The 13,069-nt window shown below is 50.3% G+C and overlaps 1 protein-coding gene across 1 annotated transcript; it reads right to left on the bottom strand.

Annotated features, from left to right (window-relative positions):
* Positions 1-4,662: 4,662 nt before the first annotated feature.
* CCL28 (C-C motif chemokine ligand 28) lies at positions 4,663-11,450 on the bottom strand. The gene is made up of 3 exons (XM_026035623.1): positions 11,387-11,450; positions 5,840-5,966; positions 4,663-5,110 (listed from the first exon to the last, which is right to left on the bottom strand). The coding sequence occupies exons 1-3, from the start codon at positions 11,448-11,450 to the stop codon at positions 4,663-4,665; spliced, it is 639 nt and encodes a 212-aa protein (XP_025891408.1).
* Positions 11,451-13,069: the final 1,619 nt, after the last annotated feature.

The raw sequence follows: 13,069 nt of genomic DNA, 5'->3' as shown, positions 1-13,069 counted from the left end.
CTGAGCACCGCCGCGAACGCCTGTCCGTCAGGCCGTAWCTCAGGACACCATCTTCGCCTGACAAATTCCCGAGACGCTCATGTGGGGATTTCAAACAGCAACCGCCGTAGCCTGTAGGCCTCAGCGCTGATTTACATCCAGCTGATGCGGATATAAATTAGTCAGCGCGTGGGCTCCGCAGTGTCCCGCGGGTCTCTTCCCTGTCAGTACAGGGAATATAAACACTGATTGCAATGGGAAACTGCCAGATAAAATCGCATATCCCTGTTAGYGCCAGGATCCTTTGGTTGCCAAACCCCGAGCCGAAGGAACAGGCTCCCGGACGGGGCTGCCGGCTCCCTGCGGGGCGCCCGCTGCAGCGCGCACGGCCACGCGCAGAATCGGGGCATAACGAGCAAGTCTAATTGGTTAATTTTAATTTAGTAACTTGGCTGATTGCACCAAGTTACGGCCAGGTAAACAGTGCGGAACGAGGGGGAAAACTCCCACTGAAAGTCCTAATCCCTACCGTGCTTCCCAGGCCTGGGGTTGTGGCCCTGCTGCTGCTGGCACYGCGGAGGCGTCGCGGTGCCCACAGGGCAGCGCCGGCCGTGTCGCCTCTGCCCCCGGCGCGGCGGGAAGCAGAGCGCTCCGGGAGCGCCGCTGCAGCCGGGCACGCGGCTGCCAGGAGCGCTCGCAGAGCTTCCCCTTCCCGCTTGCTCGGCTGCTGCATCTTCACACATCTCAGCCAGAAAGGGAGCCCAAATGACTGACTTCAGCCTGAGGATTTTGTGTATTTATGCCATTTTTTCCCCCCATGGTACAAGATTGTGAATGACCTGCTAGTTTTTCACATCAACTTTCCATTTTATAAGAGGGTATGAATGTAAAAGACAGAGACACATGAAACCCTTGTTATCAGTGTACTTCCAAAAACCAGAAACAAATTAACCACCTATAGTCAACAGAATTATTACAATTTTCTTCTATTGTGCCCGTTTTAAAGCATATTTAACAACTATACCTTGCATATGAAGGATAGCTAAAAAATAAAATGTGACAGACAGTTCCCAGAATTTAATTTATATCCTAAAATAATAAGCCTGAGGTTAAGGACGCCCTCCAATCATAGTGATTTACTAATTATCTTAACTGAAACTCAGGATCTAGGTATCTAATCTAAAACGTGTTCTGTCTCTTAGGATAGATCCAGATACTAGTATAAACTTGTGTCAAGTTTGGAAGTTCTCGTCTTACATACAGTTTCATGACTAATTCTTTACAGTCTAAGATTAACTACTCCCACTTCATAAGCAGTAAAACGTCCCTTGTAATTAGTGTCGACACCGTCATTCTTTTTCTTAAGCTTTACGAGTCTTCTGCTCTACTTATCCCAGCACTAGGAATATTGCAAGTGAGCAAACCTCTGGGCAGAGCTGCTTTCAAACAGCAATCTTTTTTATTGGGTATGAGAAAGGCTGGTGGCATCAGCTTTTTCTTCAGACTATCTTTGATATAAATGCAAATTCCACCAGCAGAATCTCTCTTTAAATTTTTCAATCAAAGCAGTTTGTTATATAGCACTTTTTTTTTTTTTTTTTTTTTTGTAGCAGCAGATAGTTATAATTAAATCTCAATAGCTGAATTTGTATCATTTGGGTTAAGTTTGGATAAAACCTCAATCTTGTCTCAAACAACACACTCCCAAGTTATGGATCCCAAGGAACCTCTTATATTTGAGAGACAAATATTTAGAAGATACTGAATATAAAAAACAAACGTGAGATGGCATTGAGYACATTCAAAGAAATAACATAAAGTAAAACATATTGTTATTTAGTGTTCTAGTAAGTTAAACAGTATTGATTTTATAAAAAATGACTATTCTCTCCACTCTTTCTATGCTGCTAATGCGACGCGGKAACTGCTCTGTGGGGAGCTCTGGGGCACACTGCGAGAATAACATYGAGGTGGCTGGTGAAGCTTCCTTCCACATCTCCTGGGTAATTAATCACAGCCCTCCAACCAAACTGGACCCCGGGCACTGCCACTGACTTGCCACTATTTCCAGACCAGCTTGTAAGAATTCAGGTCATTCTGCTTCCCTGGTTGTAAAACTTCCATCAGCCTGCCCAGTGCCTTAGCTTGTTAGCACAGACTAATAGAGACTGTCCCTGGTGCAGCCGGAGACACCTACACAACCTCAGAGCGTGAAGCCTCACCAAGGAGGGAGGAAATGGCATCGACCAACGCTGCCCTTCCTGGGTAACTCCGGATAACCCYGTCGCCAGGCTCAGGAGCAGAGGGCAAACAACGTTTGTTCCTATTCCTGCTGGAATCCCCTCATTGTTTGAGGCCGTTTTGTCAAAGGGGCYGTTCGAATTTGGGCTCTCCCCGTTTCTCGCTGTGTTAAAGCRGGTGGCAGCTCCTAATCCAGGGGTGCTGTGCACGAGAAATGCTGCTTTCCCAGCCCGCGACTCTCCTTCAGTTCCAGCTTTAAGTCACTCTATCATATTTAGGATGGATTTGTCTTTATAGACACAACAGATTCTTTGCTGTTGTTTAATAATTCCTAAGCAATTTTATCTGTGACATTTTTCCAAGTCTCCYACAGAGATAAAGACTCTATTATGAAGTTACAGCAATAACTATTAAAATAACTAGTAAAAAGGGACAGATTCTTAAAGCGATTTAGGAGGGAATCTGTAGGAACTTCCAAGAAAATATTATTAATTTTAGGCTTATTTAGGGCAAATGCCAGTGAATGAATTCTAGGCCTGGGTTGGAGTCAGCGGGAACCAGACTCCCGAGCTGCTTCCCGGGGATTTGCGGAGCAGCCGGTGACGCCRGGGCCGCCTCAGGCAAGGAAGGGCATGTGCTGCAGTAACCTCCTGTGCAAAACAACCTCGTGTGGCAGTGACTTTGCTGAAAAAGTAACGATTTCAGGGTTTTTGCCAGGTACACAAACAGCAAAGGGCAAAACTGATGTTGAGGTACAAAGAGCGTGAGGTCACTTAAGTAATGTTTGTTTTTACTGAAAGCCATGGGAGCACATATGGTTACTTTAAGAATTGACTGGAAATCTCACGTGCAACATTGCGGGATCTCACTCACATGGATAATCCAAGGCACTGGAAGGTTTTTTCTCTTATGCATCTGTGTGTCCGTGCTCAGGAATAAATGAACCGTAGCCGGTGCTAGATCTTTAAGGGCTGTTTTGAAACATCCAAACCTGACACTGGGGAGGAAAGTTTGTTAGGTAACTAACAGAGGCTATTCCTACTGCCTTTCCCTGCAAAGCACATGAAACCCAGCTGGAAACACACCGGGCGGGTGGGATCTGGATGTACTGAACCCGGGGGAAGCTGTCAGGGGATAACGTGTGCTCTGCATGAGCTGCAGGGGAAGGGAGCTGGCAAAGCCTCTCCCTAGTGAGAGGGGAGTGAGGGACCCTGTGGGCCCTCAGCCTCCCTCGCAGCTGCTGCTCTTATCTCCACCCAGTTCCGCTTTTTCTTATCCTTGTTTGTGCTTTTCCTTCCCGGCCGCCTGACGTCGTGGCCTCCCTCCAGTCTCCCAAACTCTCTGCGTTTGCCCCGAGCCCACAGGGACACCTGACAGGTCTGCAGGCGAAGCCAAAGGGCTCCCAGCGGCCCCGCACGCGGCCAGGCCTCCCAGAAAGGCAGACACGTGGCTCCAGTCCTGTGATAGGACAGATATCTGGGATAGAGCAGGCATGGAAATGGGATACCTTGGCACTTGGCTGGAAAAGGCCAGTGGGGGATTGATGGGAAGGCAGACACGCGTGCGCAGGGATGCGGGGCTCTTCCCGCCAGAGCTGCTGGGAGCGGCTCCCGCTTCCCGCTCTGGAAGCAGCACCGGGAGCACAGGCTGCCCCTGGGCACAGAGCTTCCCACGGCTCGGGAATGTCCCAATGGCAGCTTCCATGGAACGCTGCTGGATCTGGGGCACGGGGAGGACTCGGAAATCACAGCACAAGCACGAGAGAAAGCGCCGAGGAGCTCAGTTAAACCCAATGCAGTGAAGGGGAACAACAAACAGTAACTAACGGGTAGAGGAGGAAGAGGAAGATTGTTTGTTCTCCCTGGCTAAGGATTTTTTGCTTAGCAGGAAAATATTTTGGGTGTGCATTTTATGGTCCTTAACTCCTGTTCAAGATCTCTCTTTCTCTTACTTGTTACCCCTGTGTGCCTCTCCAGGGGAAAGGCTGATTTGACTTGGTTTTATGGGAATATTTAATTAGCTTGAAGCACTTCAAGGAAGGAGGGAGGGAGCTGGGACTGYACCACACAGAGGAAGACAATGAAATCCCATGGGATGAAGGCTTGGGAGCGGGCAGCCAGGCTGGCATCACCAGCAGTCCTCAAGGAAAGGCTCCGAAGGGCAGCCCAACCTGGCAACAGAGAGAGCAGGAGAGGAGGGGACAAAGCAGGAGATCCGGACGACGGGATGAGCAGAAGGAACTGCCTAATGGGAGGTTAAAGCAGCCATGAGGGCCAGGTAGGGGAAAGGAGACTCCAACCCCACTGCCTATCTAAGAGATAAGGCAGGGCACGCGTAACTGCAGGACACTGTCATTGTCTTGGACAAGATTCCCGAGTTCAGGGGGTGGTTTCACACAGCGACTTCCCTCGGGCGCTGGGCAAGGGGAAGGTCCCTCTGGTGCTATCGGGAATTTGGCTGCCCCCGCACACGGTGCCGCAGCCCACGGGCTGCACCATGAGCTGCACTGTGGGCTGCACCATGAGCTGCACCATGAGCTGCACTGTGGGCTGCACCATGAGCTGCACCATGAGCTGCACTGTGGGCTGCACCATGAGCTGCACCATGAGCTGCACCGCGGGCTGCACCATGAGCTGCACCATGAGCTGCACCGCGGGCTGAACCACGGGCTGCACCGCGGGCTGAACCACGGGCTGCCTTCGCTGTCTCGCTGCCGCTCCTCTCTCTCTCTCTTCTCCCTCTCTCTCTTCTCCCCCTTTTCTTAATTTTCGTTCTTCTTTGTCTTCTACCACCTTTTTGGTGAATATTTAATCTCTTCTTCTTCTTCATCCATTTCTTAACTTTTTTAATCCGCGGGCTCACACAGAACTTCCTGCCTTGTATGTAGAGACTGCCAGAAAGAGAAATAATTATCAGTTGCAAGGAAAAGTGAAAAAATACATATTTTTAAATGTATCACTCTCATACATAGTCCGCAAAGTTATACTTGACTATACTTTACTTTGTCTTACTTCAGATACTGTAAAAGTTAGGATCCAAGGTTTGCAAGATTACATGCAAAATCATAAGAAACAGCTTTTCTTCTTCACTGAATCCCAAGACAATCAGTATAAAACAGGTATTATCAAAAGTATTAAGTAGAACATTTTATCATCATTGTATAAATGTCTAAGAATAAAAGGTACCTGTTAGGACCTGTTTAGAATTTATCAATTTAACACAAAGTGTGAAATTCAACCCCTCCCCCCAAATGCATGAAGTAGAAAGAGTCTATGTTTGAAAGTGAAGCTGATTTAATTTAGGCAAGTTTTTGGGGGAATCCGGACCAGCTGGATAAAAAAGAGGAGCCTTGAGGTGTGTAAATGTTTCCTCAGTGCTGAATGTAAAACAAGATTTGAAGTTAATGCAGGCTGAGTAAAAATCAATACTGAAAATTCAACTTTTAACAATCAGAAGCTTCAATAACACAAGAAGGGATAGTTTTAAAATTACACGGGACCTATTTTTCATTGAATTTATGCCAGCATACTAAGATTTACACTCTTGTGTAAACAGCACCTAGCAGTTTTCAAGGCATGAGGGCACCCATTTGTGGAGAATCACCCCAGATCTCTCTTACATAACAGCTTCCAAGTGGCACAGGCCATCGGCTTTCTGGATGTCAAACCTCTCCACCCTTCGGAGAATTCCTTTGGGAATTTCCTCTGATACTTTCGTGCAACAACTAAAGGCCACAGGAAACAAAGCTGAAAAAAAAAAAGAACAAAATCAGAACCAACAGCAACACGATATATAATTAGTTCATGTTTATATCTCATCGAGACGGCATCCTCTTGACTTGTCCCAACTAGGGATGGGTTTTGTTCTTTGTTAGTTAAAGAACAGCTTCCTTATATCTTCCTCAATTTCTACGCATCCATAGAGCCTTGCTATAGGGCAGAGGGAAAAGAGCAGCTTTTATTTTGTTTATTAATTAATTTTGCGGGAGAAGGTCACTGACACTAACGACGCAGCAGGTAACGAGGAGCGCAATTTAAAGTCCCTGCCCTGAGGGCTGGAGCAGCCCTTGGCTTCCTCTTCTGGGGCAGCCAGCGCTGCTGCCGGCTCTGCGCCGCCTCCTTCCCTTCCCTTCCCTTCTCCAGGGCCTGGGTGTCCTGGACCTGCCGTGTCTCCGTGGGAAACCTGCGGAGCCTCCCCTGCTTGTGGCAGCTCGCTGAGGCCTCACGGGCACATCGGAGCTCGGGCATTCCCAGAGATGGGATCCATGCTGTGGGTCCACAAAACTGCACCTCCTAACGGGATTCCCTCCATCAGCATAGAGACAACCTAAGCCTTGAGATCCCAGCTTCAAACCTTTGCCTCCACGTGAGCACAGCAAGGACACCTATGGCCTGCTGAACGGAGAGAGCAGAGGGAGAGGGTCTCCKTTCCCTTTTTTCAAATCCTTTTTTTCCTGGCCTGTAAATCAGGCTGCTCTATAGGCAATGACTTAGTCTTGTAGCACGAGTCATCACACAAGAGAACAGGGGAAAAATCCCTCTGAAAGACACACACCTGCAAAGAGGATGACAAGGAAGCCTCGTGGGAAGCTTGGAGCAGTCAGGAGCACCGGGAGCCCTGCCCGGCACTGGAGGAGGTGGGCAGTGCTGCACGGGGAGCTGCAAGGAGCTGTGCTCGGAGCTGCAAGGAGCTGTGCTGGGAGCTCCACGGGGAGCCGCAGGAGGCCGCGCACCCATCGGCAGCTCCCGCGGGATTCCCAGTCCTGGGTGGAGCGGCTGCCTCTCCCTGCGGCTGCAGGGACAGAGCCTGTCTCAGACCCGGAGCCTGCCTGTGTGCTCAGGAAGACTGTCCTGCTTCCAACGGGCTGTTGGAGCTGCCTTGAGGAATCTAACCCRTGCTCACTTTACTTCTTTGACCAGAAAGTACCACTTTTAAATGAAGTGTTTTGTTCTGTGCATGAAAGGGCAGCTGCAATATGGCAAATGGGAATTAGGGAATTAGTTAGCTTTGAATCCCAGCTGAATACCCGGTACCAGGGTTCTGCTGTCAGAGCCTGTGGAAATACCGCCTGCCAGCCCTGTTCTGCCAGCGCGGCGCTGGCCCGCGGGACCCTGTCCCTTCGGAGCGGGGAGCCAGTTTGCAAGGGAGGTACAACCAGGGAGGACAAGCAAAAACACCGAATTCAGCCCAACCCGATGCCAAAAACATCACTAGGTTTCACCAATTAGACCAGGCTCAACATTCAGTGATCACTGGTCTAAACAAGAATTAACAGTTGTGTTTTTTTCTCCACAGGGATGTTGGTCCGGCCTTTCCTTTTGGCCTCAGAGATTTTTCCCAGTAACACCCATTCCACTTGTCATTATGGCTGCCCATGGTCAGTCAGAAACACACCCCTCTCCTCTYGCCCAGGAGGGATTTGGAGCTGCTCTCTGATATGGAGCCTCTTCGGCCGAGTCTTCAGCAGCAGCTTAAAAGGATCTGCAAGCCTGGGGATGAATGTGGAGACTCGGGTTTGCTCTGCCATTTTGGGGCAGGATTTATTATCCGTTCTGGCCTCTTTCTTGGGAACTCTCACCTAGGAAACACTCCCTGCTTTTCACAATCTGTTTCATATGTTTTGGTGGCATCCGAATGCTTCAGCCTTGCAGGTCTCCAGTCTCCAGTCCACGAGAAGGGACTAAGCACACGTCTGTGCAGATGGGGGGAACGAACCTCCACTGCCACCTTCTCTCCCAAAGCTGCCCAGAAAGGATCTCCTCCGAGGGCGCACGCTTTGCCACTGGCACTTCTGGAATGCATTAGGGGTAATCTTTTCACTGGCTCTGACACAGTATATGGAGCCTTGCTGTTTTCAAAAGAAACGGAGAGAAAGGAGAGCTTTCACAGCATGGGAAGCTTTGTGTTTGCAGTGAGCACGTTATGTCAAGCACATCTGAATAAAAACTTGCTTGATCTTCCCTTATCGGACCTGGGACTAACAGCTTTAGGCAGCAGTGTTTCCTAATGGAATTCTTATGCAGCTACGAAGCGAACTTCGTACAGCTGGGGGAAAATATTGCACTGATTAATGAGACTAATCTCTGGCTTCGTTGGGACACACTGTGTACTAAAACACTCTGGCCATTTCCATAGACAAGTTTCATCTCTTAATCCAGTGTTGCTGGCTTGTGAACACAGACTCCAGGTGCTGTTCTTGGAAGGCAAATTACTGATCACATCACCTACACACTTGGACTGCTGCAAGGTGGATCATTCAGGATCATTCAGTACTCATTTGCTCAAGAGGCTGCCAGAAAACACTCCTCTCATCCAAACAAACTCGAGGCTGTTTTAAAAGTTCAGTACCTCAAAGCAGGTCTTTTCAGCCTAACCCAAAGCAAGTTGGTAACTATTTCATTACGAAGAAGGCTTTGATCCTACCTGGCAGGGGAACAAAACAGAATCCTAGAATTCTTGGCAAATGCAGAAGAGTTGTGCTTGGCAGAAACAAGGAGGTTGCCCAACAGCAGGGGCCGAGATGGGGATCTCAGAGGTCGCAAAATGCCTTAATCCATTCCGTGATGTAGTGCGTAGTAACTGAAGCACAACTTTGAGTGGAAAGGATCAGAAAGGATGCTGGGCTATGGAAATGACACCGTACGTAATATGGTGGCCTCAATAACTACAACTCGAGTGGTGCTCTCCCTCTTCTGCAAACAGACGTGTTCAGGGCTGGAAGTCCAGGTGGGCACAGACGGGCGGGCCACGATATTGAAACACGGGATGTTCCTCAAATCAACAGGAGCTCGTGGCTGTTTGTGCCTGTTGCCACTGGTGCCAAACCCGTCCAGCTCCGCTTGGGAATGGGCCCAGGGCCTGGGCACCGCCCGGGACTCGTGCGGCTCTCCACCCTCACAGAATCACAGAACGTTCAAGGTTGGAAGGGACCTCTAGAGATCACCTAGTCCAACCTTCCTGCTCAAGCAGGCACACCTAGAGCATGGGGCACAGGGCGGCATCCAGGCAGGTTTGGAAGATCCCCAGAGAAGGAGGCTCCACAACCTCCCTGGGCAGCCTGTTCCAGGGCTCTGTCACCCTCACAGTGAAGAAGTTCCTCCTCACCTGGAGACAAAACTTCCTGTGCTCCAGCTTATGCCCATTTCCCCTTGTCCTATCACTGGCCACCAATGAGAACAGCTTGTCCCCTTCTTCCCTGCATTCTCCCTTCATGAACTTACACATGTTAATCAGATCCCCTCTCAGCCTTCTCTTCTGCAAGCTGAACAGGCCCAACTCACTCAGTCTCTCCTCATACGAGAGATGTTCCATTCCCTTAATCACCTTTGTAGCTCTCCGCTGGACCCTCTCTAGAAGCTCCTCCCTGCCAGACTGCCTGCACGAGCTCCACCACTGAGCAGCAACTTGAAGCTGTTGGTGTTTCTAGTGTGGGCTCCAGGGCTTGTTCTTCACGATGCTGAGGAGAACCTCAGCTGGGAACGCTCTGAGGCATGAAATATAATATATAAGGTGACAGACATACTGAGACTGTGTGTGATACTGAAGGGCAATGGAGCAAACCCTGGAGAAACGGGTGCACCTGAAGAAGCAAGAGCCACTTCTCAGGATCCTCCTGCACTAGAGGACACCCAGGCACCACAACAGAGAACTTGTTATTCACACCCTCTGACAGTTAACAGCTGTTTTTCTTTAATATCAAATTAATCTCTTCATATCTTGAAAAGGAAATGTATGCTGGCGCTTTCACTAGAGAACCTCCGTGTCCCCTAAATTCAAATCAATCGCCTCTAAAATAAGAAAAAAAATCTCTTGTCTAATCTGCTGCACAGTCTCTCATTTAAAGCTGCCAATTTCACAGCACTGCAGGATGTCTGACAACAACGCGGTGACAGGAGAACGTCAAGGATTATAAAACTAAATTTGTAAAGACAAAAAAAAACCCTTAGCATTTTAATAATAAAAAGTATTCTGTTCCACGTCTACATCTACAAAAACTGAATTCTGTGTCACTTTCGGGCAGGCGTCGTGCCCGGGTGCACGCTGGCCACCAGAGGGCTGCCGGATTCCTGCTGCAGCAGCCCCGGCGGCTGCGGAGCGCCCAGGGGCACCGGGCGCTGTGTGGGGACGCTCCCGGGGGGAGACGCTGCTTCCACGGCCACGAGCCCGGAGGACAGGATGCGGTGCCAGGAGGGCTCCCCTTGGATGGGAGGACCCGGCCAGCAATCCCCACGGAGAGGCCTGCGGGGCTGTTTCCATTTCCCCTGGGAGGAGGTTTAAGGTAGATGTGTCCGTGCGCTGCCCAAATCCACGGGCAACTGAGCAGCTTTGGCGCTGACTTGAGAAAAGGGCATCTCAAAAGCTCCACATTTTTGAAAATCTGGGAGTTTGTTACCTTCACTGAGAACACAGCTTATCTATGACAGAAAATTACAAGAACTAAGAATTCAAGCAGAGAGCTGGCAATTGTTTTGAAACGCTTCAATTAAGATGAAAGACGACAAAAAGCAAGTGCAGTTTTCTTGGATCCCTGCAGTCCCGCGGACACCCTACACTGAGTGCCGGGCAAAGCCCCTTTTCTGTGCCTGAGAAACCAACTTCACAACATGTATCATAGCAAGAGCTGTCCAAAATGTTTTCTATCCAGAGCAGTCTGATTTGAAAAGAAAAAGATCAAGGGCTCTTTTCAACATACTCTCAAGAAGCTTGGAAGAAAGAAAGCTGAACAAGAGATCCCTTTGGAGAGTGAAATTTTGTCTGTGTTCCTTTGAGAAATGACTGCTGCTTTTAAAGGTCTTGGCACTTACAGTGTCTCACATACCTTGTTCTTGATATTATTTGCCACAACCAATTACCTACCCAGCATTTCCTTGTTTAAACTGCTTTAGAGACACACAAAGTCCCCTGGTCTGTTCTGGAAGCATCAAGGAAACGCTAAGGTGAAAGTAATTCCCCTAAAACAAGCGGCAACTGTTCTGTGTAGTTTAACACAGTCAGGTAGTCGCTTCCAAAATTTTCCCTGGCTCCAGCACAGACCTTAAACCCAGTCATTTCTGATCCCTTACAGAACTGCAAAGGCTTAAACAGACTTAATGCTAAGCAGTCCTTCTCTCATCTATTTATTTGGGTTAAAGAAATCACAATACAGGTGAAGAGCAGCTTTACTTACTCCCAGATGTCTGTCCGACCGCAACTGCCAGAAGGGCGAGAGCGGCGACCAAGGCCGCATCCATGGGCGCCGTGGCCGCGGCTCTGCTGCGGCGGGGCAGGGTGCGGGTTACAGGAAATAAAAATCCYGCCCGGAGCGGAGCAGAGTGGAGCRGAGCAGAGCGCGGCCGCGAGCCCCACCCCGCCCCACGGCGCCGCGCCGCTCCCCTCGCACCCAGGCCCTCTGGCCCCGGGCCCTGCTCTCCTGTGGGCCGCGCTGGTGGCACCAGCCCCGCTGAGGGAGGCAGACAGGGAAGCAGGCAGGGAAGCGTCGCCRCGGCCCCGGGGGAGTGCGGAGCTCTGCTGCCCACCCCGGCAGCCCCGCAGGAGCTGTGGGACGAGGCTGCGGCCCCGCTGGGTGCCACAGGCTCCGGGATCAGCCTGGCGAAACACAGYGGGACAGACACCACATCCAACACGTCCCTCCACCTTCCCAACCCTTCCTCCCTTCAGGAGCTTCCTGCGGTGCCTTCGCCTCACTCTGGGCAGGCCCTTGGCTTTCAGCGGCCTTAGCGGGAGGCCAACGATTTGCTTGGTGCTTCCATGAGGAGCGTCAAAAAAGTCTTTTTCTGACTCCTGCAGGCCCTGGGGAAGAGCCATTCCCTGCATTTCCTGCTACACTGGACTCGCCCCATGTGTTCTCACTTCCAAAATACGGGAAGGCCACTGCCTGCTCGCACGGAAAGGCTATGCTATAGGCAGAGCCAGCGGCTGCTGTATTTTGCCCCTGCAGCCCTGCCATGGCTCCCGCCTGGACCTCTCCTAAGCTCAGCTAGGACAATCAGTTCAGGAAGTTGCTGGCCTGCCCGGCTAAATCCACCTTTGCTCCGGCTCATTAGGGCACTTTGTAACACTTAGAGAGTCAGATACAAGAAACTGCTAACCCAAGAGACTTTAATCTCCCCTTGCACTGTTCCCCACACCAGTCCTGCAGCTCCATCCAATAATAAAATAATATGACGCAATCCGACCCGATTGCTATCAGCTTCGCTTGAAAACCCTCTGCTCCTGCTTGTCACTGTTCCCTGTGGGGACAGCCCAAGGGGGCGGCTGCGAGGGGCGGCAAGCGAAGGCACCCCGGGCTGCTCGGAGCAGTTTCCCTCGGGCTGGCACCAGCGAGCTCACTCACTGCCAGCATTAGGTACAGCGCAGGCTCTGTGTCGTAAAACCTAAGACACCAGTGCCAAAGCTAAGAGAGCTTAGGGCACCTTATCAACTTGCTAACAGATACGGTCAGGATGAATGCAGCATTAGGTGTCCCTCAAACAAACACAGAGAGAACAGCTTAAAAAACACACAGTAAAACCCCAGACACCCAAAGGGTGCGGAGGAGCTGCTGCACGGCCTCCCCGCGACATCCTCAGGCCTCTCTTCCCATCGGGGTGTCACTCGCACTGCCCAGCGCCGCTCTGAAGCCCTGGCGCGGCTCGGAGAGGCTTCCTTATCTTAAAAACACACAAAAAAAGGTGTTGGTTGCTCAAATAAACGCACAGTGTCCTCAAAAACACACTGAGTACCCGCAGGGAGTTGTTTCTTTGCAGCAAATCACTGCGAGCTGATAAACCCTCTGGCCTCAGCCACGTTACTCAATATTAGTTCACGTTTTATGGATTATGTTCTTTCACAGTGGGTCCAAAAGAAAGTA

This window comes from Nothoprocta perdicaria, unplaced genomic scaffold (genome assembly GCF_003342845.1).
Source record: "Nothoprocta perdicaria isolate Ctin4 unplaced genomic scaffold, notPer1 scaffold_1, whole genome shotgun sequence".
NCBI classification, from domain to species: domain Eukaryota; kingdom Metazoa; phylum Chordata; class Aves; order Tinamiformes; family Tinamidae; genus Nothoprocta; species Nothoprocta perdicaria.
Note: the sequence above shows the minus strand (reverse complement) of the source record. Positions and strands in the feature narration are given on the sequence as shown.

Coding starts and splice junctions, on each gene's coding strand:
- CCL28 (XM_026035623.1), bottom strand. CDS start 11,450: ATGGATGCGGCCTTGGTCGCCGCTCTCGCCCTTCTGGCAGTTGCGGTC. Junction 5,967..11,386: donor GGTCGGACAGACATCTGGGA/GTAAGTAAAGCT, acceptor TTTTTTTTTCAG/CTTTGTTTCCTGTGGCCTTT. Junction 5,111..5,839: donor TGCCACTTGGAAGCTGTTAT/GTAAGAGAGATC, acceptor TCTTTCTGGCAG/TCTCTACATACAAGGCAGGA.